At 37.1% G+C, this 22,634-nt stretch overlaps 1 protein-coding gene across 2 annotated transcripts; it reads right to left on the bottom strand.

Moving 5' to 3' along the window:
- Positions 1-2,141: 2,141 nt before the first annotated feature.
- Positions 2,142-21,551, bottom strand: LOC146474865 (tubby-related protein 3-like). Of its 2 annotated transcripts, none has more exons than XM_085116659.1 (15): positions 21,236-21,551; positions 21,060-21,089; positions 18,526-18,592; positions 17,585-17,630; positions 12,138-12,224; positions 11,339-11,445; positions 10,376-10,570; positions 9,104-9,198; positions 8,651-8,765; positions 7,586-7,698; positions 7,328-7,442; positions 6,771-6,869; positions 6,209-6,296; positions 5,790-5,873; positions 2,142-4,891 (listed from the first exon to the last, which is right to left on the bottom strand). In XM_085116659.1, the coding sequence occupies exons 1-15, from the start codon at positions 21,259-21,261 to the stop codon at positions 4,758-4,760; spliced, it is 1,401 nt and encodes a 466-aa protein (XP_084972785.1). In that variant the 5' UTR covers positions 21,262-21,551; the 3' UTR covers positions 2,142-4,757. The 2 variants fall into 2 exon arrangements, with proteins under 2 accessions (XP_084972785.1, XP_084972784.1); XM_085116658.1 differs by having other exon boundaries at positions 9,104-9,201; positions 21,236-21,550.
- Positions 21,552-22,634: the final 1,083 nt, after the last annotated feature.

Raw genomic sequence — 22,634 nt, 5'->3', positions numbered from 1 at the left:
CCTAGCTTGTCAGTAGATTTCGAGTTTTTGTCGCGAAGAAGCTGTTGAATTTCTTCTTCAGTTCTTGTTCGAAAGCGTTTAGCTGGCATGACTGCAAAAAGATATTGTTCTTGACGCGGGCTGGCACTCAAATTTGCCGTGGTTTCAATGTGCACGACCTGATCACGTGCGAGTCGAAACTTCAAGTTGTTGTTTCCCTCAGGGCTCTCAGGGCTGAGTTGCTCGAAGCATGGTTAGCGCTAACCATTGGTTAAGAGGTATTAAAACCCTGTATTAAAACCTATAGGTTGTTATCGTACTTAACCCGGGTCAGCGCTAACCATGCTTCGAGCAACTGGGCCCAGGCCGTTAGTGAGTTTTCTTCGACCCAGGCAGTTAGAGAGTTGTGACCCATGGCACGTGACACATTCTCCTCCAATCGGAAAACGTATTTGAGCTGGGAAGTATAACAAGAGGCAGTATCCAACGCGCGCTCGTGGAATAATTGTTAAGTATTATTCCAGCCACGGAGGAAATGTAAGTTGCATATTTAGTCACATTGCGTAGGCCAATTTTCATAAAACCCACACAGACCTTGTACCAACTGTTCATACTGGTTTAACTAAAGATACAATGATGAAAAACATTGAAATTTCTTTCTGTCAGTTGTACAAAATAAAAACTGTTGGCATTTTCTATATGAAGTAACAGTCCTTTAACAGGCCATCTACGAGGAATAGTTAGTCCACCAAATATTACGTCTCCACAGAAGATGTGGTAGACAAAAATCTAAAGCAGGTCTACACACTGTTGAAAATCAATTTTGTACTCTAATCTGAAAGTCTATGGTGGACTGTCCAGATGTCTATCGTAATACAGACAACTCCCTTGTAAGAAATCACCTTTGTTCCACAAAAAAGCGGTTTATGGTAGGTGATCACTACAGGAAAAGCCTCAAACTGATTACAATATTCCCTTATCAGTTAAAATCAGGAAAATAGACAGGGAACAGAAATAGGAGAGAGTTGACTGTATATGGATCTTGGTGTTGAATCATTCAATACTGATATTCTCTGCATCCAAGGTTTATTGAATTGTCACAAATGCTTTCTACATGATGCCAGCCTCTTGAGGATGACAAGATGTAAACAAAGCATCAACTCTTAATTTGATGCACTGGAAAAAATAATATTAATATTACTAGTACACATTTTAGGAAGTGAAGTAAGATTTATGTTATTATAACAAAGCTTAGTAAAGCACGCACTCTGATTGGTCAATTAGGCATTTACTATTTGCCTGAGGGTGCACGCTCAGGCCGGTATACCGGTATGCGTTAATTTATACACGATTGGTTTTCTGAACCCCAAACTGTTAGAAACATACAAAATTCATTTAGTTTAGCAACAAGAAAGGTTTTAAAATCTGCTTGGAGGCAGAAAACAACAGAATTAAGCCGAAAATGTTTTTTCTATTGTTTTTTTTTTTTTTTTTCGTTGAAATGAAGGATTTGTATTACATATTAGTACCTCAACTGAGAAAACAGAAAAAAAAAAAAAAAAAAAAAAGATAAAATTGTGGACCGTATCCTTCTCGTGACCGTAATGTTTGTTGAGTGGTGAAATTGGATTCAGGAACTCAACAGCTTAGCATGACAGCACATGTACAAGTCTAGCAGTTGAATTTCTCTGGCCCCATTTACTGCATTCAGACTACGTGCCTGAGTCCGGTTCTCAAACAAGGGCTGTACTAGCCTGAACATAGCTTTTTTTTGGTGCCCAAGCAAAAATCTCGGCACCACGCCTGAACACTACCTCAAAGGGTAGAACTGGGACACCGGACCTTACCACGACACTGATCTGAACATGAATTTGTCAGACTGAGTTTCCGCGCTTTTTCCCCACGCCTCCCTGCATTACATTGGCGCTAAATTGACGAACGAGAAAACGATTGCTCCTTGGGCACCAAGGAGGTTGAACACTGTCTTTCTCAGTCCCCGGACACGGGCTCCTCAGTACCCCTGCTCACAAGTAGCTAGCCTGAGTAAGCAGACACCACTGTCTTGACTCCGCAAAACATTGTCTGTTTACTCACTAAAGGCTATCACAGATTTATAGAAAATTGAGTTGTAAAAATATTAATTATAATTATAATATTCAAACTGAAAATCATGAGCAATATTTATTCTTTTTAACATTGGTAGTTGTAATATTGTAATTAACAAAAGTCTTGCTTCATTTACATGGGTTTGCATAGTCTCAGTAAATCTCTATCCATTTTGCTGTTAAAAATCAACGGACAAAAGAAGAGTAATTAAATCACTTTTGAAAATGAAGAATAATCAGCTTTCAAAAACATTTAAAGTAAAAACGTTCTCTGTTTGAAAAACAGTAAGCTTTTGAGACTCCACTGCTTCTTAAACAATTTTTATTAAAACTTTTTAATCACATATCGCTTTTAATTAAAATGAAACTACTTTTCATCAGTGATTTTAATCAGCATTTCAACACATAAGAAAAGTATTGGCATTGTGAATCACTTAGGGCACATGCTCTTTTGGGACAGCTATTCTTGAAAAGGAATTACTGACATGGAATAGATGGTATTCATGCTTTTGGGGGAGCTAATCTATTTTCGAAAGGAACGAAAGAGTGGTCCATTTTGTTCTTGGTTTAGTTCGGAGAAAAATGACAGCTGTGCATTTTACCACTGACAATACTATGTGAACCTAACAAAGCCAATAGGCACATGGAAAGCCATAATGAAATTCGTCCCTGTACTAACAATGTGTATGTGAGTTTCCTGTGCTTTCTTATGAGCGTTTTTAGCGTGTTCATGTGCAAAAATTATGTGTAAATGTATCAGCTGCCATCTTTTTTCGGTAGAGTGGATTGCATTCTTTTGGGAAGGTTTGGTTAATGAGAATAGGCAGGATTCATCTTTTGGGCGCTGATGTGATTCATGTCTTTATTAAACATTTGTTATGCCTGCACCAGAACAAGAATAACCATAATTGAAGGGGTGCCTGGAAAAAAGCCCTAAGTGACTTCCAATAAATTATTGCTAGATTCTCCTTCCAAATTGCCTTGTATTTGCTTGTGATACAAAAGGAGAGTTTGGCCCTACATCAAAAGTCACTTAAGGCCTTATTCCGTGCACCCCTTCAATTGTCCCAAAAGAATGTGCCCTTATTAATCATACATAGTAAGGGAACTGATACGTACTGTTCCAACATTGGCAATATCAACTCTTTCAATTAACAGTTACTACACAATTAAACTGGCAGAGTTTTTGGCATGTTGGAAAGACCCCTTGCAAGATACCACATGAAGTAGTTAACATTAATTTAAAAAAAACTTGATTTTAGCCAACACAATATAGGGTACCTTATTAAGGGGTCAAATTTTTAAGTTTCAACTTACAATTCAATAAACAAAGCATTGATTTTTATTCAAGGGTGTTTGAGAAGGATAATATTATTTCAGCTCTTAAACTTTTGCCCCCTCCCCCCCCCCCCACAAAAAAAACATTGTTAACATAAAACAAAAATTAATGTTATGGCAGATACTCCTGAGTGTAAGATGTAAGCAATGCATGCAATCATTGGAAGAGCTGCTGTCTAGATAGGACAGGCATCAGTATTGAACAGGGTAATAATGATCAAAACAACAAAATTACAGAAATTAACGTTCCATTTCATTACGTTCGCTGAAATGTATAGCCTGCGAATGCAGACGCGGAGAGAAGTGACAGCCGGGATACGTCTGCGTTCGCAGGCTATGAAATATAAGGCTATCAGAAATTATATCAAATTAATTAACATGAATTTTAAACTCTGTTGGCATGTTAATATCATGGAGCATTATTAATTATTTTCCTATTTAATAAGGTACACACATGTAGGGGCTCAACGTCTTTGCTCTTCTTCTCAAGAGGTTTTATTTGTCAATACACTTGAGGCTTAACTTGCGTTATGTGAAAAGGGTACAACTGCATTTTTTTGGTGAGAGTCCACCATTTAGAATCCCACCTGGGGTAACACTTCGTCTCTATGGTCTTATTTTTAATGTGCATTTCTCGAATATTGGAATTATGAATTTAGCATTAAACTTCAAAATTAGTACTGTGTACAATGAAATAAATAAATTTCTAGAGCTTATAATAATTCTAAAACATGGTGATCTAAAACACTCTTGCATGCTTAATTAAAATAAGCATAAATTATACAGCGTACCTTGGGGCTTTACTTTCTCATCAAAACATACATCAAAGGACCACTGTGTAATGGGTAAAAGCCAATTTGAGGCATACCTACACGATACTACTTGTTAATATTTTATAAAGTGATTGTTGAATCTGTTCTGTTTAGATGTCCAATTTCAATATCTAATGCAAGTTTGACAACGTCCTTTAAACAATCTCAAAGCCATGGTAGGCAAACAAACTCAACCTTCATATTACTACTAATGAAACTAAAACTACAGTTGAAGTGATTAAAAACTTACAATGTACATGAAAGAAATGGATGTTATGTTTTAAGCCCGGTGAATAAATGATAGATGATTTTTTTTTCAGAGAGTGACACAGGCATACCCAGAAAAAGAAAATTCAAAGATTTTCTTTTTCCAGGTATGCCTGTGTCACTGACTGAAAAAAATAATATTCATCTATCAACAATGTACATAATGATACATCCATTACAAAAATTAATTTAGCATCAATTTAGCTTTAATTATGGTTATTTCTATTGAGTAGCCTGGGCATTATTTTAATTAAAACTATTCACAAGCCAGCTTCCCATCAAAACTGCTCAGAGCCACAGCAAATGCTTGAAGAGCACACATGGGGTAATTATAATCCATCGTAAAAACATCCTCTGCCACCCGGCCAAACTGCATGATGATATAATCAACTGGAAAGCAAAAATGATTTAGTGTGAACGTCAAGTCACCAGGAAATAAAATGCAAATGGTTGAGTACGGTTGTAGTTACAGCAGCCAGTGACATTAACAGCATGTCAATAGTCTTCTTCATCACAAGTGAAATGGGCGATTCTCTAACGGTTTTATCTTATAGGGTAGAAAAACCTGAGTTCACCCTCCCCCCCCCCCCCCCAGCTCTGTATATTCTGTTCTCCCTGTCAAAACCTAGTACACTTAAGAAGGTCCACAAAGTCACACCGTTGCTTTTCAATCATTGCATTTCTTGTTTAGTTTGTAACACTATGTTAACATACATTGTGAATGTAGCAACAGTGTCAAATCTCCTCAACAGGGTAAGAATTCATTGGAAGTGATACTAAGTTCCAAATCACAAAAAACTGTTATATTTTTTATTTTTTAGGATTCTTCAAGTGCTGGAAAAAAGTCTACGGATTGAAATCTCAATACCAGGTAAATGTAAACTAAATCCCTCTTCAATTTTTTTTGTGGGCAATTGGCATTGATTAACACCATCCAATTTTGGCTTCCTTTCGTCAGAGCGCCATTGTGGTTGCCCTTGGCTGAATTGCAGCTTTACAGCTCCAGGAAAGTAACAAAAAAACAATAAGTACAACAACAACACATGGACAACATCTGATGTGGAATGTGGGAACTGGTCATAACAAGTTTTTTCAAAGAGGAACCACATACCAAATTGTTGGGGGGGGGGGGGAGGTACCACTACCTTAACCCACAAATTATAAGTTTCATGCTTGCAAAGCCAATCATTTCCCAACTAAGTGGTCTGTTCGTTAGCCTGAACTTTAGTAAATTGCAGTCATTACTCCCTGGCAGAGAACAAAACAGTAGCATTATATTGTTACTCACCGTCTGCATCCATTACAATCTGAAAGTTTTTAACTGAAGCTTGTGTCACTCTCCCGTGAAAGTTAAGAACATATGATTGCGTATCTAATAAAGAAGAAACAATGTGTTAGTTCACTTAAGTTGCGAGAAGAAAAAGAACAAGTTTGCTCTCTATCAGTTTTAAAGTACTTAAACATGTTCATTGCACTTGTACCTTACCACAAAAGAACCACACCCACATACAGAGCCACCTCTTTAATGCAATTTATTTCTTAGAACCCAGGCACTAAATAATATGTCAAACAACCTTAAATTTATTTAGTATGCGCAAACAAACTACATGACTGTACAACATTAACTTTATTACATGTAAACTACTGGGGTGTAAAATTAAATGGCACTATTTTTCTGCAAAAAAAAAAAAAAAATTTCCTACACACCGTCATTCCACACTGGGGTTTTGTTATGTAGTTCCAGAAGATTTTCCATTCTTTTGTTTCTGTATCTCTCCAACAAACCATCATTATCCTAAAGATAAGGACACAAAATAATTCCAAACATTTATTTGCTAATTAAAAGTTTTTCTGTTTACTCAACTTCAACATTGTGGTGGTTGTTGTACAATAAATAATTATTATCAGGAAGATTAAAAGTGAGGAAGGGGAGAACTGGGGGAATATAGAGCTGAGCATGAACAGGTACAGGTGGAGGCTGGTCGGCAAGTACTAATGAGAGGGAACAGAGAAAAGAAGTGTTGCAAGTAGGCAACCAGTTCTCTTCTCAATACCCAGAACCCAGACCTGAACATTAAAATTATCATATTATAAGGCTTCAAGGTTCTGAAGAAGTAGCAACAGGGGAAAGTAGAATTACTCCTAGCTGCCTCATGCTGCAGAAACCAGGTTAAGCTCCAGTAATAGTGTGCCTGTACCCTTATTCAAAGCTCAGAAGATCAATAGAATTAGGAAATTGATATACATCAATATTACAATGAACATTTACCGTAAGAGGCCGAATGGGTAACCTCTGTTGATCGAGCCCCATCCCTGGAAGAATAACTGTCATTCTCCGAGGTCCTTTGAACCCAAGGACATTGGTATCCTAAGAAAAACAGCCCACAGGTAGTTCATTAACAACACTGCGTGTTTAGCAAAACATCCATCAGTGCACATCCCACTATGGTTCAAATATACTCTCCTCACTGTTTTCTTTATTTAGTGTTAGATGGGAGAACTTGTTTAATCATCAAAATATTTTAGTTTACAGTATTAGGAGATCCTTAACTTCCCTTATTTGCATGACTCGTGTGTTTGATCAAGTTACATAACAATATAAATGAAATAACAATAAGAATTTTGATGCTGATCACTATTGCAGCTTTACACACAATCTTGATGGAACTACACCAGCAGATGCAACTGTAACAAATGATCCTTCCAGTACCAGACGGGGAGTGCAGTTAGTGCAGATAAAAGTGTAATACTTTTGATTATCAAACAATACAATGTATGTACAGTGACTATACACAAGTCAGAGTAAGATATCTAACTAGTACTTACATAAATAATAGCTGCTACTTCTTCCCGGATATTTGAACCATCTGACATAACACCTCCCTTTTTGGGATTAACACCATTGTTAAACACAGTAAACCTTGTTCCTACTAAATTGGATCTGTAGTAAGAAAGGAAAGCATGAAAAGGAAGTCAGAATTTGCAGCCATTTACAGCTCCCCAGCTGGCCATGCACTTCTGATACAATTTATACTGAAAACTAAGTGAGTAGATTACTAAATTAAATAGCAGTCATAGTTGTACCTTAACTTTCCAATAAAACTCTCTCCACCTCTTGACAGGTCAGTTGCATCTGTGCTAATAAGATAGTTGGAAGTTGTGCTCTTTTTTCTCTTACGACCGGCCAGAAGAAATACCTAGAAACAATAAGCAGAAATGAAATAGTGAGACAAAGTTAATTTTCTTATTTTAAAACAATTGAAGAAAAAATGCCAGCGCCAGTATGCTCGCTTCCAAGACTGGTGGCAGAATTTCCAAAGATTGAATTTCAAATGACAGTCGCCTTAAATGATGCTTTTCCTAGTAAGAGAAAAAACCTTTTATTGTACCAATAATAATACATGCCAGTCCTAAATTGCTGAAAAGTATTTTTTTCTAGTAGCAGACACATGAGGTGACAGTGAGTTAAAATTCATTGATTGCTTATTCAAAGTTACATGTACTCATCTTGCATTGGGGTGAACAAAAATTAATATTGCCATCACATGATCACTGTTTTCAAACCGACTAAGCTTACACCAAATGTAGCTGTGCAAAACTGACTGAAGTACACATACATGTATATGCCTGGATCAATAGAAACAGTACTAGGGAGACTTTTAACTCTGGAAGCTTAGAATTGCTGCCTTCAGCATTTTGAACAAAATGACAGACTCTTCATTTTGTTTTGCTTTTTAACACTTGTAACAATTTCATTTAATTCAAGGTTATCAAAAATAATATACAGTACCGTTCAAAAGTAAGTTACCAGTCTCGACTCGTTTCTTGCGAGACAAGAGTCGCGTCTCTCGAGACGAGATTCTCGTCTCAAGAGACGCGACTCTCGTCTCTCGATACGAGAATCTCGTCTCGCGAGAATCACTGAAGCGGAAATTTTGGAATATTACCAAGTTTCTCGTGAGAAGAAAACAACCGAGTTTCTCGCGCACTTGTCTTGTGATGCGTTTATCTGTGCCATTTTTAAAACGTGTAACATTGTGCTCCATGCAGGCATTATAACTGGAGCTCTGGACAGTGGGTGCAGAACAGGTGGTACTGACTGCACTGACCTATATGTATGCTACTTTGTTCCCAACTACATGTAGGTACCTTTTTCCCATCCTCTTTCTCCATATGAAGGAAGTATGTAGGGTACATCCCTCTATCCATTCCTTTTTTGTCTCTGGTTATTCTGCATTTAACAACTGCTCCTTGTGGAGCAGGTCTAAGAAAATTAAACAAAACAACAATTTAAAAGGCAGTAAACATTAGCAGATAAATAAATCTATGCTCAAGATAAGCCAAGTTTTAATTAAATTATACATCGTAAATAAACAAGGATGAACTGTGTACTAAATTAACAAGGGTTTCATTAGAAGCTGGGACCCAGGTACTGGCACTCATTTATTCTGAACATGGTACCTAACGTTGGAAAGAGAGTTAAATTAAGCCAGTCCAAACAAGATGAATTAATGAACGGTGCCTGACTGTCTATTTACCAGAAAGAACCCTCCAACCACAGAAAATAGTGCAAACCTTGTACATATCAAATACAATACTCACTTGAATACAAATTTTTCAAGTTCATCCATATCTATAGATGTTGTAGGAGGTCCAGTGGTTGGAGGTGAATCTCTGCTGTTTGCTGCAGGTGGCTGCTGCTATTAGGAAAAGAGTAAAAATTGTAAACACTCCCTGAAAATTCACATTTTTGCAATGCCATACTGTATGAGCTGAGTTCACAAGTCACACTACATCATATAAAATCGTGCACTGTGCAGTTAGCTGACTACTACTGCTAAAACTGGGAAAAAAGGTTATGGGAACCAGACAGTTCAAACAATGTAACATTGCTAAGGGTGCAGAAACTGGGAGAATTCCAATATTGTATATTATAATTACAACAGAACAAAAGTGCAGAGGCACGACCTGCCAAGTTAGTGGGGTGGGGGGGGACAGGAGAACAGAAATGCATGGTGTGTGATTAGGATTTTCAAAACCGCTACCCTCCCCCTCACACAGTGGTGAAGAGCTCAAAAGCACTTGTCATAACTGAGTTCAAATGCTGCTAATGTTGCCTTGGTTTCAACTGGCTTAGCTTAATAACACTTCTGTGTACACGTACATGTAGATGTCCTGGCTCATCCCTTAAATTAAGTACAAGTTTGAGCTTAAAACAACTGACACAAAAAAACAAACAAAAAAGGTAGTCCCTTTTCTAAAATGTCAGGAAAACATGCAGTACTGTTCAGTAGCTCTCAGTTGAATGATCATATTTGGCTTCCCCTAGCATCGTTCCAAATGGTAACCATCTTTGTCACCTTATGCATGGTGAGTGGCAGTGATCCACGATAATCATCGGGCCATGCCTATTTGGCAAGTGTTCTAGCACTGAGTTGGTGTAGCGCTAAGCAATTCTCTTTAAAATTTTAGATCTAGGCAAAAGAAAATTTCATATCAAATTCGCACATAGTTTCCTTAGTTTACTTCTTTCTCTGGTTGTATAAAGACTAGAACAACAGCAAATGAGTTAACTGTGATAGTGGAGGAGCCAAGGAGTGACAAACATCAGCATGGATTCCTGCCTCATTGACTCAAAAGTTAAAAACAACAATTCTCAAGCTTAAGAGTTAGGGGTGGGGGGTTAAATCTTGCCTGAGACTAAATTACAATAATAGTACGGATAAATGAAAAAATCTCTATCGTAACAGTACATGTAGCTGTTACAACAAACAACTGCAAAATTGAATTAAACATCAATAAAAGATTCCACAAGAACAACAAGTTGTACCAAGCTAGCAGCTCATATTACTTCCTCACATTTAGGTTCAATACCTTTTTTGTCTTTGTGGCCGAATCATACGAGGGTGGAGGACCAGACTGAAAGTTAGGAGATGGCGTTCTTGCTCTTGCTGGGGCTATAACTTGCGACGTTAACTCGGGTTCATCAAAGTCGTCCCTGATGCCTGCAAAATCGGCACTAGATGAAATGCCCATTGCTGCTAGCTTGCGCTCTGTATCTGTTGTTTGCTGTAGACAGAATAAAATCAATACAGGGTTCACATACAGTGTAATATTCTCGCATTAGTTTGTTTTTAATATACACATTGTTGCATGAGAGCTTCATCTCAATCCAATTGACACTGCATACATGTACCCCAGACAGAAAAAAAAAGGTTGAGACTAGCAGAGCTAGCGCTAACCCACAAGTCTTATGTTTTATTAGTAAAAATATTTGTATAAAACTCAACAGACTGATGAAAATATCAGACAGCGGAATTACAAAATCCCCAGGTGGGGTGGGGGAAGTACACCCTATAATGGACTGTATGGCGAGGTTCTGCCCAAAAGGGGTACCTTTTTCAGGATGGAAGTATATATAATTATTATAGGATAAGGATTTCATGTGCTGAAGTGTAGAAAAGGGCAGAGAAAACTGACAATTAGATATTTAAAAGGGCCTCTCAAAATATCTCAAACAGACCCAATGAAAAACGATATGAAGATGTGAAAGGGGTATCATTTCCTATGGAAGTTATATGAAAGGTTGCCTTCCCGGTTTGGACCTCAGGGCGGAGCCTTCTGGTACAAAACTTTCTTGAGTAACCCCTTCCCCCCACCCCTTCCCCCGGCCAGGCAAAATCCAGGGTTTTCAATACGGAAAACCGAGGTTTTCAATACGGAAAACTGAGGTCTTGAACAAAGCCTCATGTGTAGTTTGAATACATCAGTGCAAACTAAAAAGACATGTTACAATGCATTTTTTAGCAAACAGTGCACATACAGTCCCATCAGTACCTTTGCCCGGGGTTGTGGTTCCACTTCTTCTGATCCAACATTTACCAGTAAACCACCAACAACAGGTTCAGGGGGAGCATGATGAGTGGTAACTGGACCATCTATACCTGAAAACAACAAGTCACCCAAATTGAAAAAACAGAAAACCAGCTCATCAAAATGTTGAATGAAGTTTTGTCTAACTTATATAATGCATAACTACTCACACCATGACAAATTCATTGTTATTGTTGTTCAAAATACTTATTGAAAGTACTAATTAAACTTTATACTCTCTTACAATGTTTGTTTTAAATCAACCCATTCTAGAGATTCAGCCAAAATTACATGAACACATAATGTCAAATTGTGAGTAAAACTTGAAAGGGAAGTTGAGTATTGATTGGGGGAATTAACAAACATAACTTTACAGCATTTAAGTTAAATAACACAAGAAGAGCAGCCAGAACACTCAAAAATAAATAAGGCTGTTCTGCTTTTAAACGAATTCTCTCTTAAAATAACAATTTATTATTAACTCAGAGCCAATACACAAAATAGCTGACCGAGGTAATGCAAAAAATTTTCAGAAATCACAGGTCATCATGCAACACTTCTCCCCACTACATGTACATGTATGTTGTGTGTCGACCCTAATAATGACTGCATAAAAGACTAAACACATGACTACTGTGCAACAAATCAAGTAGTCAGACAGAGAGAATTGAACCAGGGACTTCCAGATTGCAATTTGGGCACCCAAACCACTAAGCCATGCAGCTTTCTTTTTGTGGAGCACAACAAAGGTACATTGGCTCACCATGCAGCTGTGTTCCTCCAAGGACCAGGGGGGTTCTCTCTGAATGACGAGACATTGGACGAGCTACATCATTGGCTTGAACCATTCCTGTAGATAAATCAAGGTTTTTAACATTAACACAAACCTTGTGCAAAAATCCTATCCTATTGCTCCCATAATTCAAGTTACAGTCAAGTCAACTAGGGATAATTATAAAATACTACATGTAGCTTACTGAATAGAAAGGGCTCAAGACTAACACCCTAGTGACAGGTCTGGTTTCCATAGCCAAAACACAATTTTCTCAAGCTGCAGTTTCACTATTTAATTTTATGAAAAGGTGAAGGGGGAGCTCAGACATAAATTTTTTGTTAGACGTGCGATAATTATTAAGAAAAAAATCTCCCACACTTCTGAAAGTTCTTTCACTGTTTAGAAATTGCATCATTGGTGATTGAAATTTCAAATTTACCTTAACATGAAAAAGCTAAGAAAAACGATGCTTTCTCAGGTTTGCTTAAAGTTTTAGCTTCATTAACAATCCATACATTAGATATACTGTTTTTATTATTTGAATGGTTGTAATCAACTCAGTTCTAAAAATAATTCAAATTCTTGAAAAATAAGTATACATGTTCTCTCAACCTCGTTATTTATGCTAAATGAAAGAGAATCAGGTCATCTGTGCAGTAAATTCTATGGAGTCTGCTTACAGTCTTGTTTTAGTTTCTTTTCTCTTGATTGCTATTTGTCATTTTTGCTGTCCGCCCTGTACTCTCCAGTGTTTTACAATTTTAACTAGCCAAAGTGGCTAGTGAAAGTGTAAAACCTACTAGCCAAAACAGAACTGGAGGGGTGCATGGAATAAGGCCCTTACTGACTTTTGATGTAAGGTCAAATTCTCCTTTTGTTTCAAAAGTGAATACAAGGCAATTTGGAAGGAGAATCTAGCAATTTATCAGAAGTCACTTACTAGGGTTTTTTTCAGGCACCCCTTCAATTTTTGCCAGTCTGTGGATAGCTGGCTACTGTTATAACTGTAGTCTCGAGCTCTGATATAGAAGTAATATATCAAACACGAGGAAGAGTGTTTCATCAGATATCCAAACACTGAGAAGTAGGTTGAAAAAAAGGTGCAGAAAAGGTGCAAAAAAAGGTGCAGCCGAGTTTTTTTAAACAACTTCGAGGTGTTTGGATATCTGATGAAACACACTTTCGAGTGTTTGATATGGCTTCTCAGATGATCAATAATTCTTGGAGAAATTCAAGGCTAAAGTTGGCAAAATTTTATGGTAATTAGGATCACATATCCAAACCACGGTCACAGTAGCGATTTTCTTTGTTTTCTCTTGATAAATTATTAATGAGTTTGAGAACACTTTTTAAAGTTTCCATGTTTACTGAAATACAATACTGTTACTAAATTCTTTAAAGTTTTATCCTGGGTATCAGGCAAAAAAATTAAAGTTGAACGTTGTTTACCCGACAATGTGTGTTGTTGTTAGTCTATGTATATGTAAATGTTATTGTACAGTGTACGTGTGAGTCCAAGGTTCAGTCAGCAGGACATCACTATTATTACAATGTAAGCTTTGAAAAAGCCTGCTGTGCTCCATATAAAGGGACTAAGCCAGCCACAATGAAACTAAAAGATCATTATTTACCATGCCTGTTATATTTCACCACACTGGCCATTTGCAACACCCTAATGACCCCCCAGGATGAGGCTCATAAAACGTTTACATGTAGTTTATGAACACACTATAAAAGCAAAATTAACTTGCTTATTTTCCATCAATATTAACTGTAAATGTACAATTTTAAATTTGTAACTGTTGAAACATTGTGGCTTTTCGTAAACCAACACTATGACAAATGCTATCTGCTAATATCCATCTCAATCTCAAAGGCCATGCTTCCAGAAAAATTCAGATTACGTACATTTTAATAATTAGTACAGAGCATTGGAAGAAAAGGACAATATCAGACACTCTCAGGCCAAGTTTTAAAACAAATTGACACTCAGCTGCAGACTGCATGTAAAACAATCAAAGTTGAAGTTCAAATTTCATAATATTTGCCAGCTGAACCCCAAACGGTTTAGTGTATGCTATGAAAGCAGAAAGTCATTTGTGTCCCGCTTCATACATGCATGTCATCGTTCAAAATTTGTGGGGGGGTTTAAAAATTTTCAAACCAGTTTGATTTTTATTTCCCTTTGTCTCGAATTATGGCAAAGAAGACTACAAGGGAAAATAAAAATTAAAATCCCCCTGGTTTGAAAAAATTTAAACCAAAAAAAATCTTAAACTGCAACAAATATACTGACAAAAACTGTAAATTTTAAACGATACTCACATATAAGAGGTACCATGATACATATTACAAAAGAATGAGTTTCAGGTATGTGTATGGCTCAGCAATCAATAGGTTATCTCAACTTGTTTGGTGAAAATATTAAACACATGCAGAGCTCTTTCACAAGTTGCAACTTGAGTATTCCTAAAAACACCTGTTCTGATCTTTCAGACAAAGGGGAAAAAACACTGACATCAAGGAAAAAAAAAGGTATCAACAAAGAAACCTAAAAGGTCAGAATAGAATAGTGAAAACAAGCAGAAGATGATAAAACGCTGATCTGTGCTGTGGTAAAAAAGTGCACTTTTCTAGTTAATTTTCCACTCGATACATCAAGAATACTGCAATTATTGTCAACTTCACAAAAATCCCTTGAAAAAGATTACATGCAAATTATTCCTTGATTATTTGCCTAAGAGCAATCAGCTGTCAACAATCAATAATCAACTCAAATGTAAATTTACTTCGACATCACATTTTTAATTAACCCTTTTCTGCACGTAGCTCTAATTTTCCGTAAGGACATTACAAAATATGAATAAGGAATCATCTGTAAAATCATACAATATTAAGGCAAAACTTTACTTCAAATCCATGACTAACAACAAATGCTATGCATGTGATTTTACAAAGAGGAAATCAACATTTTCCTTACCCAGGAAGTAAATTAGACTCAACGGATCTAAGTTTTCAAAATGCAAACACCGCAACTGCTGACCAACACCAAAACACTGCATTATTATTTATCACTTTTATTCATTCTTGACTGCCAAATACTATTTATGGCACAAAAAATTAACATGTTAATAAAAGCTTCGAACACCAACATAAACTCGACAGCTGTGGACTTTTCTTTGGTACTGGGTATTATTGTCAACCTTTTTAAATAAAGTTTGACAGATTGCTGTCACAGTAGCAAAGGCATAAACTTAAGATCTAAAACGCATGCAATAATGTAGTGTACCCTGGCCTGCTAAGTGGCAGAAATTTGAACTGATGTCTAAAACAGAAGTAATTTTACAAAACACTAAATATGAGCCTGGTCAGCCGTAGAAGGCAATTCAAATAAATAAAAATGAAAACAAACAATCATTCCCGTTTTACAATAAGAAATAAATAAATGTTGAATGATATTCCCACAGAGGGAACATTAAGTACTTTTCAATAAACCTGCTGGGATGAACTGTCACTACACATACAAGATGCAGTACATGTAATGAGAGAACAGTAGTTATGATCCAATGAAAACCAGGTTTTTACATTGGATGAAGTTCTCTTGATAACTCTTCTTGTTGGAAAGAGAAGTAATTCGGTGATTTCCTTCAACCGAGTTCTGTTATTATCAGTTAGTGTCTCACTCAGCATTGCAAACAGGTACTATTTCATGTAAGGATGTTTTGAGATAATTCTGTTCTAAAGATTCCTCAGTGAGCCAATCATTTGCAAGCACATATCACAACCATCAGCAGTTGGTATTTTGCAATAACTTTTTATTTCCCGAGACATGTTGTAAAGAGCTCCTAAACAACTCCTTTTCATATTTTCCCTTCTGAGTTCAGATAATTCACACCCTAATTGGAGGAAAGAAATCATGATATTTGAATTTCACATTCACGTCCAGTTCAATTTTAGAACAAGTATTGATCAAATGGCTTGCCTTTTTTACAACAGTGGTTGACAACAGCACTAAAAAATTTATTTTCATCAGTGTTAAAATGGCAAATGCATGAAACAAGGCAAGTGTCACAAAAAATACCACCCTATTGCCAAGAAAACATAATTTATTTTTTCAGAAGAAATTTATTCAATTCAGAATTCATCACTTTAATTCACAGTTTCTCATCCTCAACTGTCAGCGCATTTGGTGTTATGATAACAGCTTTGACAAAGCACATGCGGAAAAGTTTTCTTATCTCATCAATGATTTATGAAAGCGTGATTCAAACCTACAAGCAGGATTCACTGGACGTACATGTAATGAATAAGTGAATGATTATCACAGTTATATATGCAACTTTATTAAGCAGTTGCGAAAAGAAAGCCTGAAAAAAATTAGGCTTGAACAGGATTCAAACCCATGATCTCTGCAATACCAGTGCAGTGCTCTACCAATAATTTATTGAGCTATCAAGCCAACTGGGACCCGGTCATTGTGTGAATTTGCAATATAACCATAGATGTGATGAAATGAAAGTGAATACATGTATACGAAAATTCATACATTTAAACTGCAGAAGAAAGAATGAATAAGCCATAAACAATTCTGAGCAAATCCGTAATGAGAAGCCATTTAAATTTTTCTGTTGCCACGTAACTCCAGCCTCACCCAGAGTACTTTGTGGTCCGTTTTCACCGCACACGCTATAGGTTTTGAGTTCTTACTCCTTAGTTAAAGCCCTGTTAAAGTCTGCAAGATGTACACTCATGTAAATACAACAAGTGGAAATCCAGGGCCACTTAATTTTGTCCTGGGGGACTAAGAAATCAAGGAAACTGGCTCAGCTGGCCACCAAGTGCTGGAGTTAATTTTTAGCCCTGGAATCCTTTTACATAGGTATTAAGTAGAAGGGAAGTACATTGCAGACCTGTCGTGAATGACATGGAGCAAAGAGTTATTAGACAACAACGACGCCAACGAAAACAGAACTTAAAAATTACATTTGCATTTTTTAATAAATTCTCAATAATTTATACTCATTTAATTGTCAGTGTAATTTGGCCAAACTATCCAGGAACTAACGTCATATAGGGGCATCGTAGGGAAAGAGCAAGCCAAGGTAAATTAATCATATGCATTCAATTTCTCCCTAGAACCTTGAATGTGGTCATTTCAGAGAAATGTACTCAAGTGTATAATGCATGTGTAGAGCCAGTGTTTTGGTGATTAAAACTATTGTTTTCTGATGTTCTCATTGCCATTGTCATCATCCCTGCTTATTAGGTCCCTAATATCGTTTCTCAGGGTCTTGCCACTTGTTGATCAAATGTTTCTTTTTACCCCTATCAACAGCAGAGCTTTAATGGCAATTAACCCTCAAATTTCCTTTGTTTGATAATCAACAAAAACTTGCTGATATAAATCATAGTCAGAATACCAGGTATAAACTGACCTGGGGTTGCTCGCTTCATTTCCTGTTTTTTTCTCATAAGATCTCTCTGAAATGAATAAGAAAGCAACATGTAACATATTATTTTTAAAAATCAATTTCTTGGATGCTTTTGTATGGCAGTATGTAATTGAATATTCTATATGTAAGTCTGTAATTTATAACATTTTGAAAATTTTGAAAATGCAAGAAGGAAATGTGAAATTAATAAAGTCGTTGTTGTGTCAAGTACATGACGTCATGTGCATATACACTGTATACTGGTTAAGTGTTTTAAGTGTCCAGCATGCAATACGTTTTGGCATCTGATTGTTGAGAGTAGTATCAGCATCCAGCCAGCCAGCACTGTGCTACCTACATGTACACTATAAAGTTCACAACAAAGGCGAGCTTGGCATCTTTTATTGCTTTCTTCCATCAATTGGTGAAAAAACATGTAAAACTTTTCAACATCTGTAAGCCTAGCTGCAAGAGTACTTCCTTTGGGTCAGAATTTTTTTTCAAGACAGCATCAGGTCATCAGTGCTGGTCTTCATCTCTCAAAGCCCTTTCAGTCATCTTCAATAAATGTACAGTACATGACTGTACACGTCTGTGTACAGCATAATCACAGTAGCTGAAATTCTTCTTCTTTGTGGACCAAATCCTTTAGCATGATAAACGCTTCTACGCAGTGCTATCCATTTTCCACTTTGTACAGTATTCGTCAATGAGAAGAACACTACACAGCGTCTTTTATACATGTACAAGTTCTACACGCTTAAAAATATTTAATAAAACTGCAAAAGCACATGTACAAAAGATGTGATGTTGTGTTCTTCTCATTGTTTGAACACGTTCCTGGCCACGGCACATACAGTTTCTCAGAAAACAGTATTCATCCTTTAACAATAATTTCTATTACTTTACACAGCGATTATTATTACTTTGTTTAGCAATCCTACCTGTTGTTGTAATTTCCTTTCCCGGACACTATTTGGATTGACCACATGGGCGTCATCTTCATAAACACTGTAACAACATCAAATTGTACTGTCACACATTCCATCAATCAATCAGCACTATATTATTTTGGTATCTAGCACATTAATCCACAAAACAAGAACAACAAATAGACTTCAAATAAAAATGTAACTTAGACATAGGTCTTACAAGTACATGAAATCTGAAAGGATACAATAATATAGGCATCAACTTCAAAATCATTTTTATACCCTATCAATATGAAGTCCTCCTTATTTGTTTGTTTTGCATTTATTATGATTTCAATATGAATATCTTTGAAATCAACATATTTGGTGTATACAATTACATGTGTCTGTGACATACTGGTGGTATTTCTAGAGACAGTGTCTTAGACATGCCACTTGTATTATTTTTGGTACTATCCAGATTGAACAGTTAGGGTTTGAGACCCACTTGGGGGCACTGTGTAGGGTTCTTGCTGGGACACTTTTCTCCCGCCACACTGACTCTCTCCACCCAGGAGTATCAACAGGTACAGACAAACTGTCAAGGATACCTGACAAATACTGAAGGGGGGGGGGGGAGGGGGGGACTGCAATGAACTAGCATCCCATTCATAGCAATTAGCAATACTCCTAGCCTGACTTCATGCCACAGAAACCAGAATAAGTTCCAACAACAGTAATGAGCCACTGGGTAATATGAAGTTGACTGGGTATATTGTTTCTTAGGTACTCTCCCACACCATTTGATTATACATAATAGTTAAAGTCACACACAGCTGCAAATGGCTTGCACAGCCCTTACATGTAAATCTTTATCTCTGGATTCCGAAGTTATCTGTGGATTAGCCAGAACTGGCATATTTAGGGGCTGCAAGCATGTGCAAGGTTATTTTACTCAGAAACCAGCAAGACTGTTACGGGTGAGAAGTTTATACTGCAACATTTGTCTAAAAACTTAACAACAGCCCAGTGGTTAAGCTACAGTAAGATGTTCCATGATTTCCAAACATTGCCGTACACATATATATGTACCAAAATTTCCAAAGACTGCAAAAGATATTTCAAGAGTTCTAAAAAAATCTTCAACTAAGCTTCACATGAGTTGTGGCATCATTTCATATGGGTCTTTATTTTTGGTCAAAATGGAATAAGTTTACATCCTGCGCAGTTAAGAAAACTATTAATGGTCCAGACTTGTGAGACAGGTATACAGTGTAAGAAATTGGCATGTATGTTTTTGATATTAAAAATATATTAATTTTTAAACATACATTTATAAATTCTAGGATCAAAAGACATTTTATGCATGTAAATACATGTAGTAATGGAAATATAAAGACTGCTTTCTTTTAATGATAAAACATTAAGACATTCTAATTTATAAGTAATTCATAAACAGACAACCTCAATTTTATGAGCTCGTTGCAGCACAAACTTGAAATAATGGGGATTAAAAATTACAATCTCTGTGCGGCACGTCTAAGATGCATTAAAGCCACGATTTTGCTAAGGTTACTGGCGTATAAATTCTCTGAAATAGAGAAAATTAAAGGAAAATTCGCTTGCTTTTTTTATGTTGTAGGTTGTCAAGAGATTTCCTGGAAGCGTGAACAATATTGAGCGTATTAATAACATGCACTCCCACTTTTCCGCTCAGACATCGCGTAATTTAGCATTTTTCTGTCTGCGAATTAATCGAATTAAATGTTTAAACTTAAGATTCGAACCTCACAGTTGACTAGAAATAACTTGAGCTTTTTTGCCACATATCTTGCGTAACCTAAGTGAGCTAAAACTAGTCAATTTATGAAGTTTATTTCACAAATATTCAAACGTTTACAAATAAAACGATTTTGAAAACAACGACTTGAACAACTGCAGTGTTAACGCTTTTGCAATACAGAATAGGGTAAATCCCATTAACTTGAATGGAAAATGTTAAATACTGCTGCAATAACAAGTACGATTTCAACTCATCAGTATCAATTCTCGCGAGCTCTTCGTTAACAATATTTACTGTATTGAAAAATAACTATTTTTACTCCAAGAGAACAAACTATTATTTTAACTTTCCAAAAACAAAATGTTTGATCAATGCGAAGGGAGAAAGTTCAAATACAGACGGTACCCTAAGCAAGCAAAAACACCTGACATGCAGAATTTGCTGTTTCCTTGACGAGTGTCGATCGATCGAAGAGTTTATGAAGGTAAGAAAAAACAGTTGCAAGGATAGAACACAAAGCCACGTACAAATTCTGTCACACTTTACATGTCTCTTATTGTCCCAAGCTTTGCATTTACCTTTGACAAAAAAATGCATCAAAATTAACGAAACACGAATCAGTTCCCCAGCAAAAAAAAAAATCTCCAATTTCACACTAACTTTTCCGCCGGTTCAATGACGAAGTCTTAAGACACGAATTTGACTGGCGTCGCTAAATGACGCCAGGAAAATAAATTCGGGCATTACTACACTATCGATACGAGAAAAAGCGAAGGATGTTTACCTTCCAGGAGGTCCACCCGTGGTCCAAGCGCTGTGGATGACAAGTATAGCAAGAACTTCTCAGTCATCGCCATTGATATAAAAACGCCATAACGTTGCCAAGGGTAGCTTAGCAGCTATACAAGCTAAAACACAACGCCAAATTCACGCCCAAAAACCACCTAGTTTTCATCTTACCTGTTATGGCCAAAACTGGAAGACATGTTCAAGAGTTCCAGGCTTTTAAATCGACGATATTCTCGGTTTTCCGCTCAATGAAGAGACCAAACAGATTGAACTCTTATAACTATGTTCAAACAGCGATCTGTCGATGTTTGTCCGCCGCCTTTGTTATTGGTTAGATCCGGTCACGTGCTCAAGCTGACGCTGACCGCGAACACCGCACACACAGTCATTCGGTATGCGGAACTTCCTTTCCAGGTGCTCGAATTTCAAATTTTATCGATCGCTGATTTCCGGGAATTTGTCGTTCTTCAGTCCTCTTATTTTAGAATCATCCAACGATAGGAAGATCAAACTTCGAACTCTCCCGGTCAAGAAAATGGCAATTATATTTTTCAATCGGATTTCAAATGTATCTTCATCTTTGCCCACAGGCCGTAGCCAACTAAAGTTTCCTTCACATTACATTATTTGCTTACTTTACGCAGACTGCCTCCATTTCTCTCTGGATACACTATACCAATTAAAATGCAATAAAGTTTCAAGTAGAATAGAATGGATTTATTGTGGGAAAACCCAATTTCAAAAGTCGAAGTTAACACGCTCTTGTATTGTCAGAGTAGATTTCAGAGCATGATTGCGGACACATTGCTTATAATTCTAGTGGTGTTACGTGTTATTTTTCCTTTTTGCCCTCGTTTACGAACCACAAATCAACCCTTCTCAGGAGCTCAGATGGGCTCCTGCCCTTCTGCGGAAAATCACATGAGCTGGAGACTCATCTAACAAACGGTTTAAATGGCGCAGGTTTTTCTTCCCTGTTCCCGTGATTTGCATTTTATCTCTAGGCATATATCTATATTTTTCCAGCTTTTGTATCACCCGCCGCGAAAACCCAGCACAGGCTGCGTGACACTGGGAACGAGGAAGCCAGTGACGCCGATTGCGGCGAATTTGATCGCCAGCGAAAATCTCAAGCGATTTTTTCTACCGATTGATGCTGACACGCCTGGGGATTGTTTTCGCCGATCGTGACGATGTAGCACTTCAACCTATTCCCGGGTTCCATCGAGGGGCATTTTGAAAAGTCATGGGATAAAATCGCCCAATCTGATTGGCTGACTTTACTGGCGATTTGCAACGATAAGCGTAGAAAATCGCGGGAACGGGCACACTTGGCCGCGACATACTTGGCGATTTTATATGGCGATCGCCGCGATCGGCGTATAAAATCGCCGATATCTGGCATGTCAGATATCGGCGATTAAATTCACCGGTATTCGCCAAGTGTGCCGTTCCCGTGATTTTTTACGGTCATTGCTGCGAATCGCCAGTAAAGCTAACCCATCAAGTTAGGCGATTTTATCACATGACTTTCAAAACTGCCACATCGCTGCGATCGGCGAAAAAAATC

The sequence above is a fragment of the Pavona decussata genome, unplaced genomic scaffold (assembly GCF_977016875.1).
Source record: "Pavona decussata unplaced genomic scaffold, jaPavDecu1.1 SCAFFOLD_87, whole genome shotgun sequence".
Lineage (NCBI taxonomy): Eukaryota > Metazoa > Cnidaria > Anthozoa > Scleractinia > Agariciidae > Pavona > Pavona decussata.
Note: the sequence above shows the minus strand (reverse complement) of the source record. Positions and strands in the feature narration are given on the sequence as shown.

Bases quoted from the DNA above. Each gene is read 5' to 3' on its own strand.
- LOC146474865 (XM_085116658.1), bottom strand. From the start codon at position 21,261: ATGTCTTCCAGTTTTGGCCATAACAG. The intron at 9,202-10,375 runs GTATTGAACCTA...TTTTCCTAATAG, and splicing joins CGGCCACAAAGACAAAAAAG to CAGCAGCCACCTGCAGCAAA. The intron at 8,766-9,103 runs GTGAGTATTGTA...TAATTTTCTTAG, and splicing joins CTTGAAAAATTTGTATTCAA to ACCTGCTCCACAAGGAGCAG.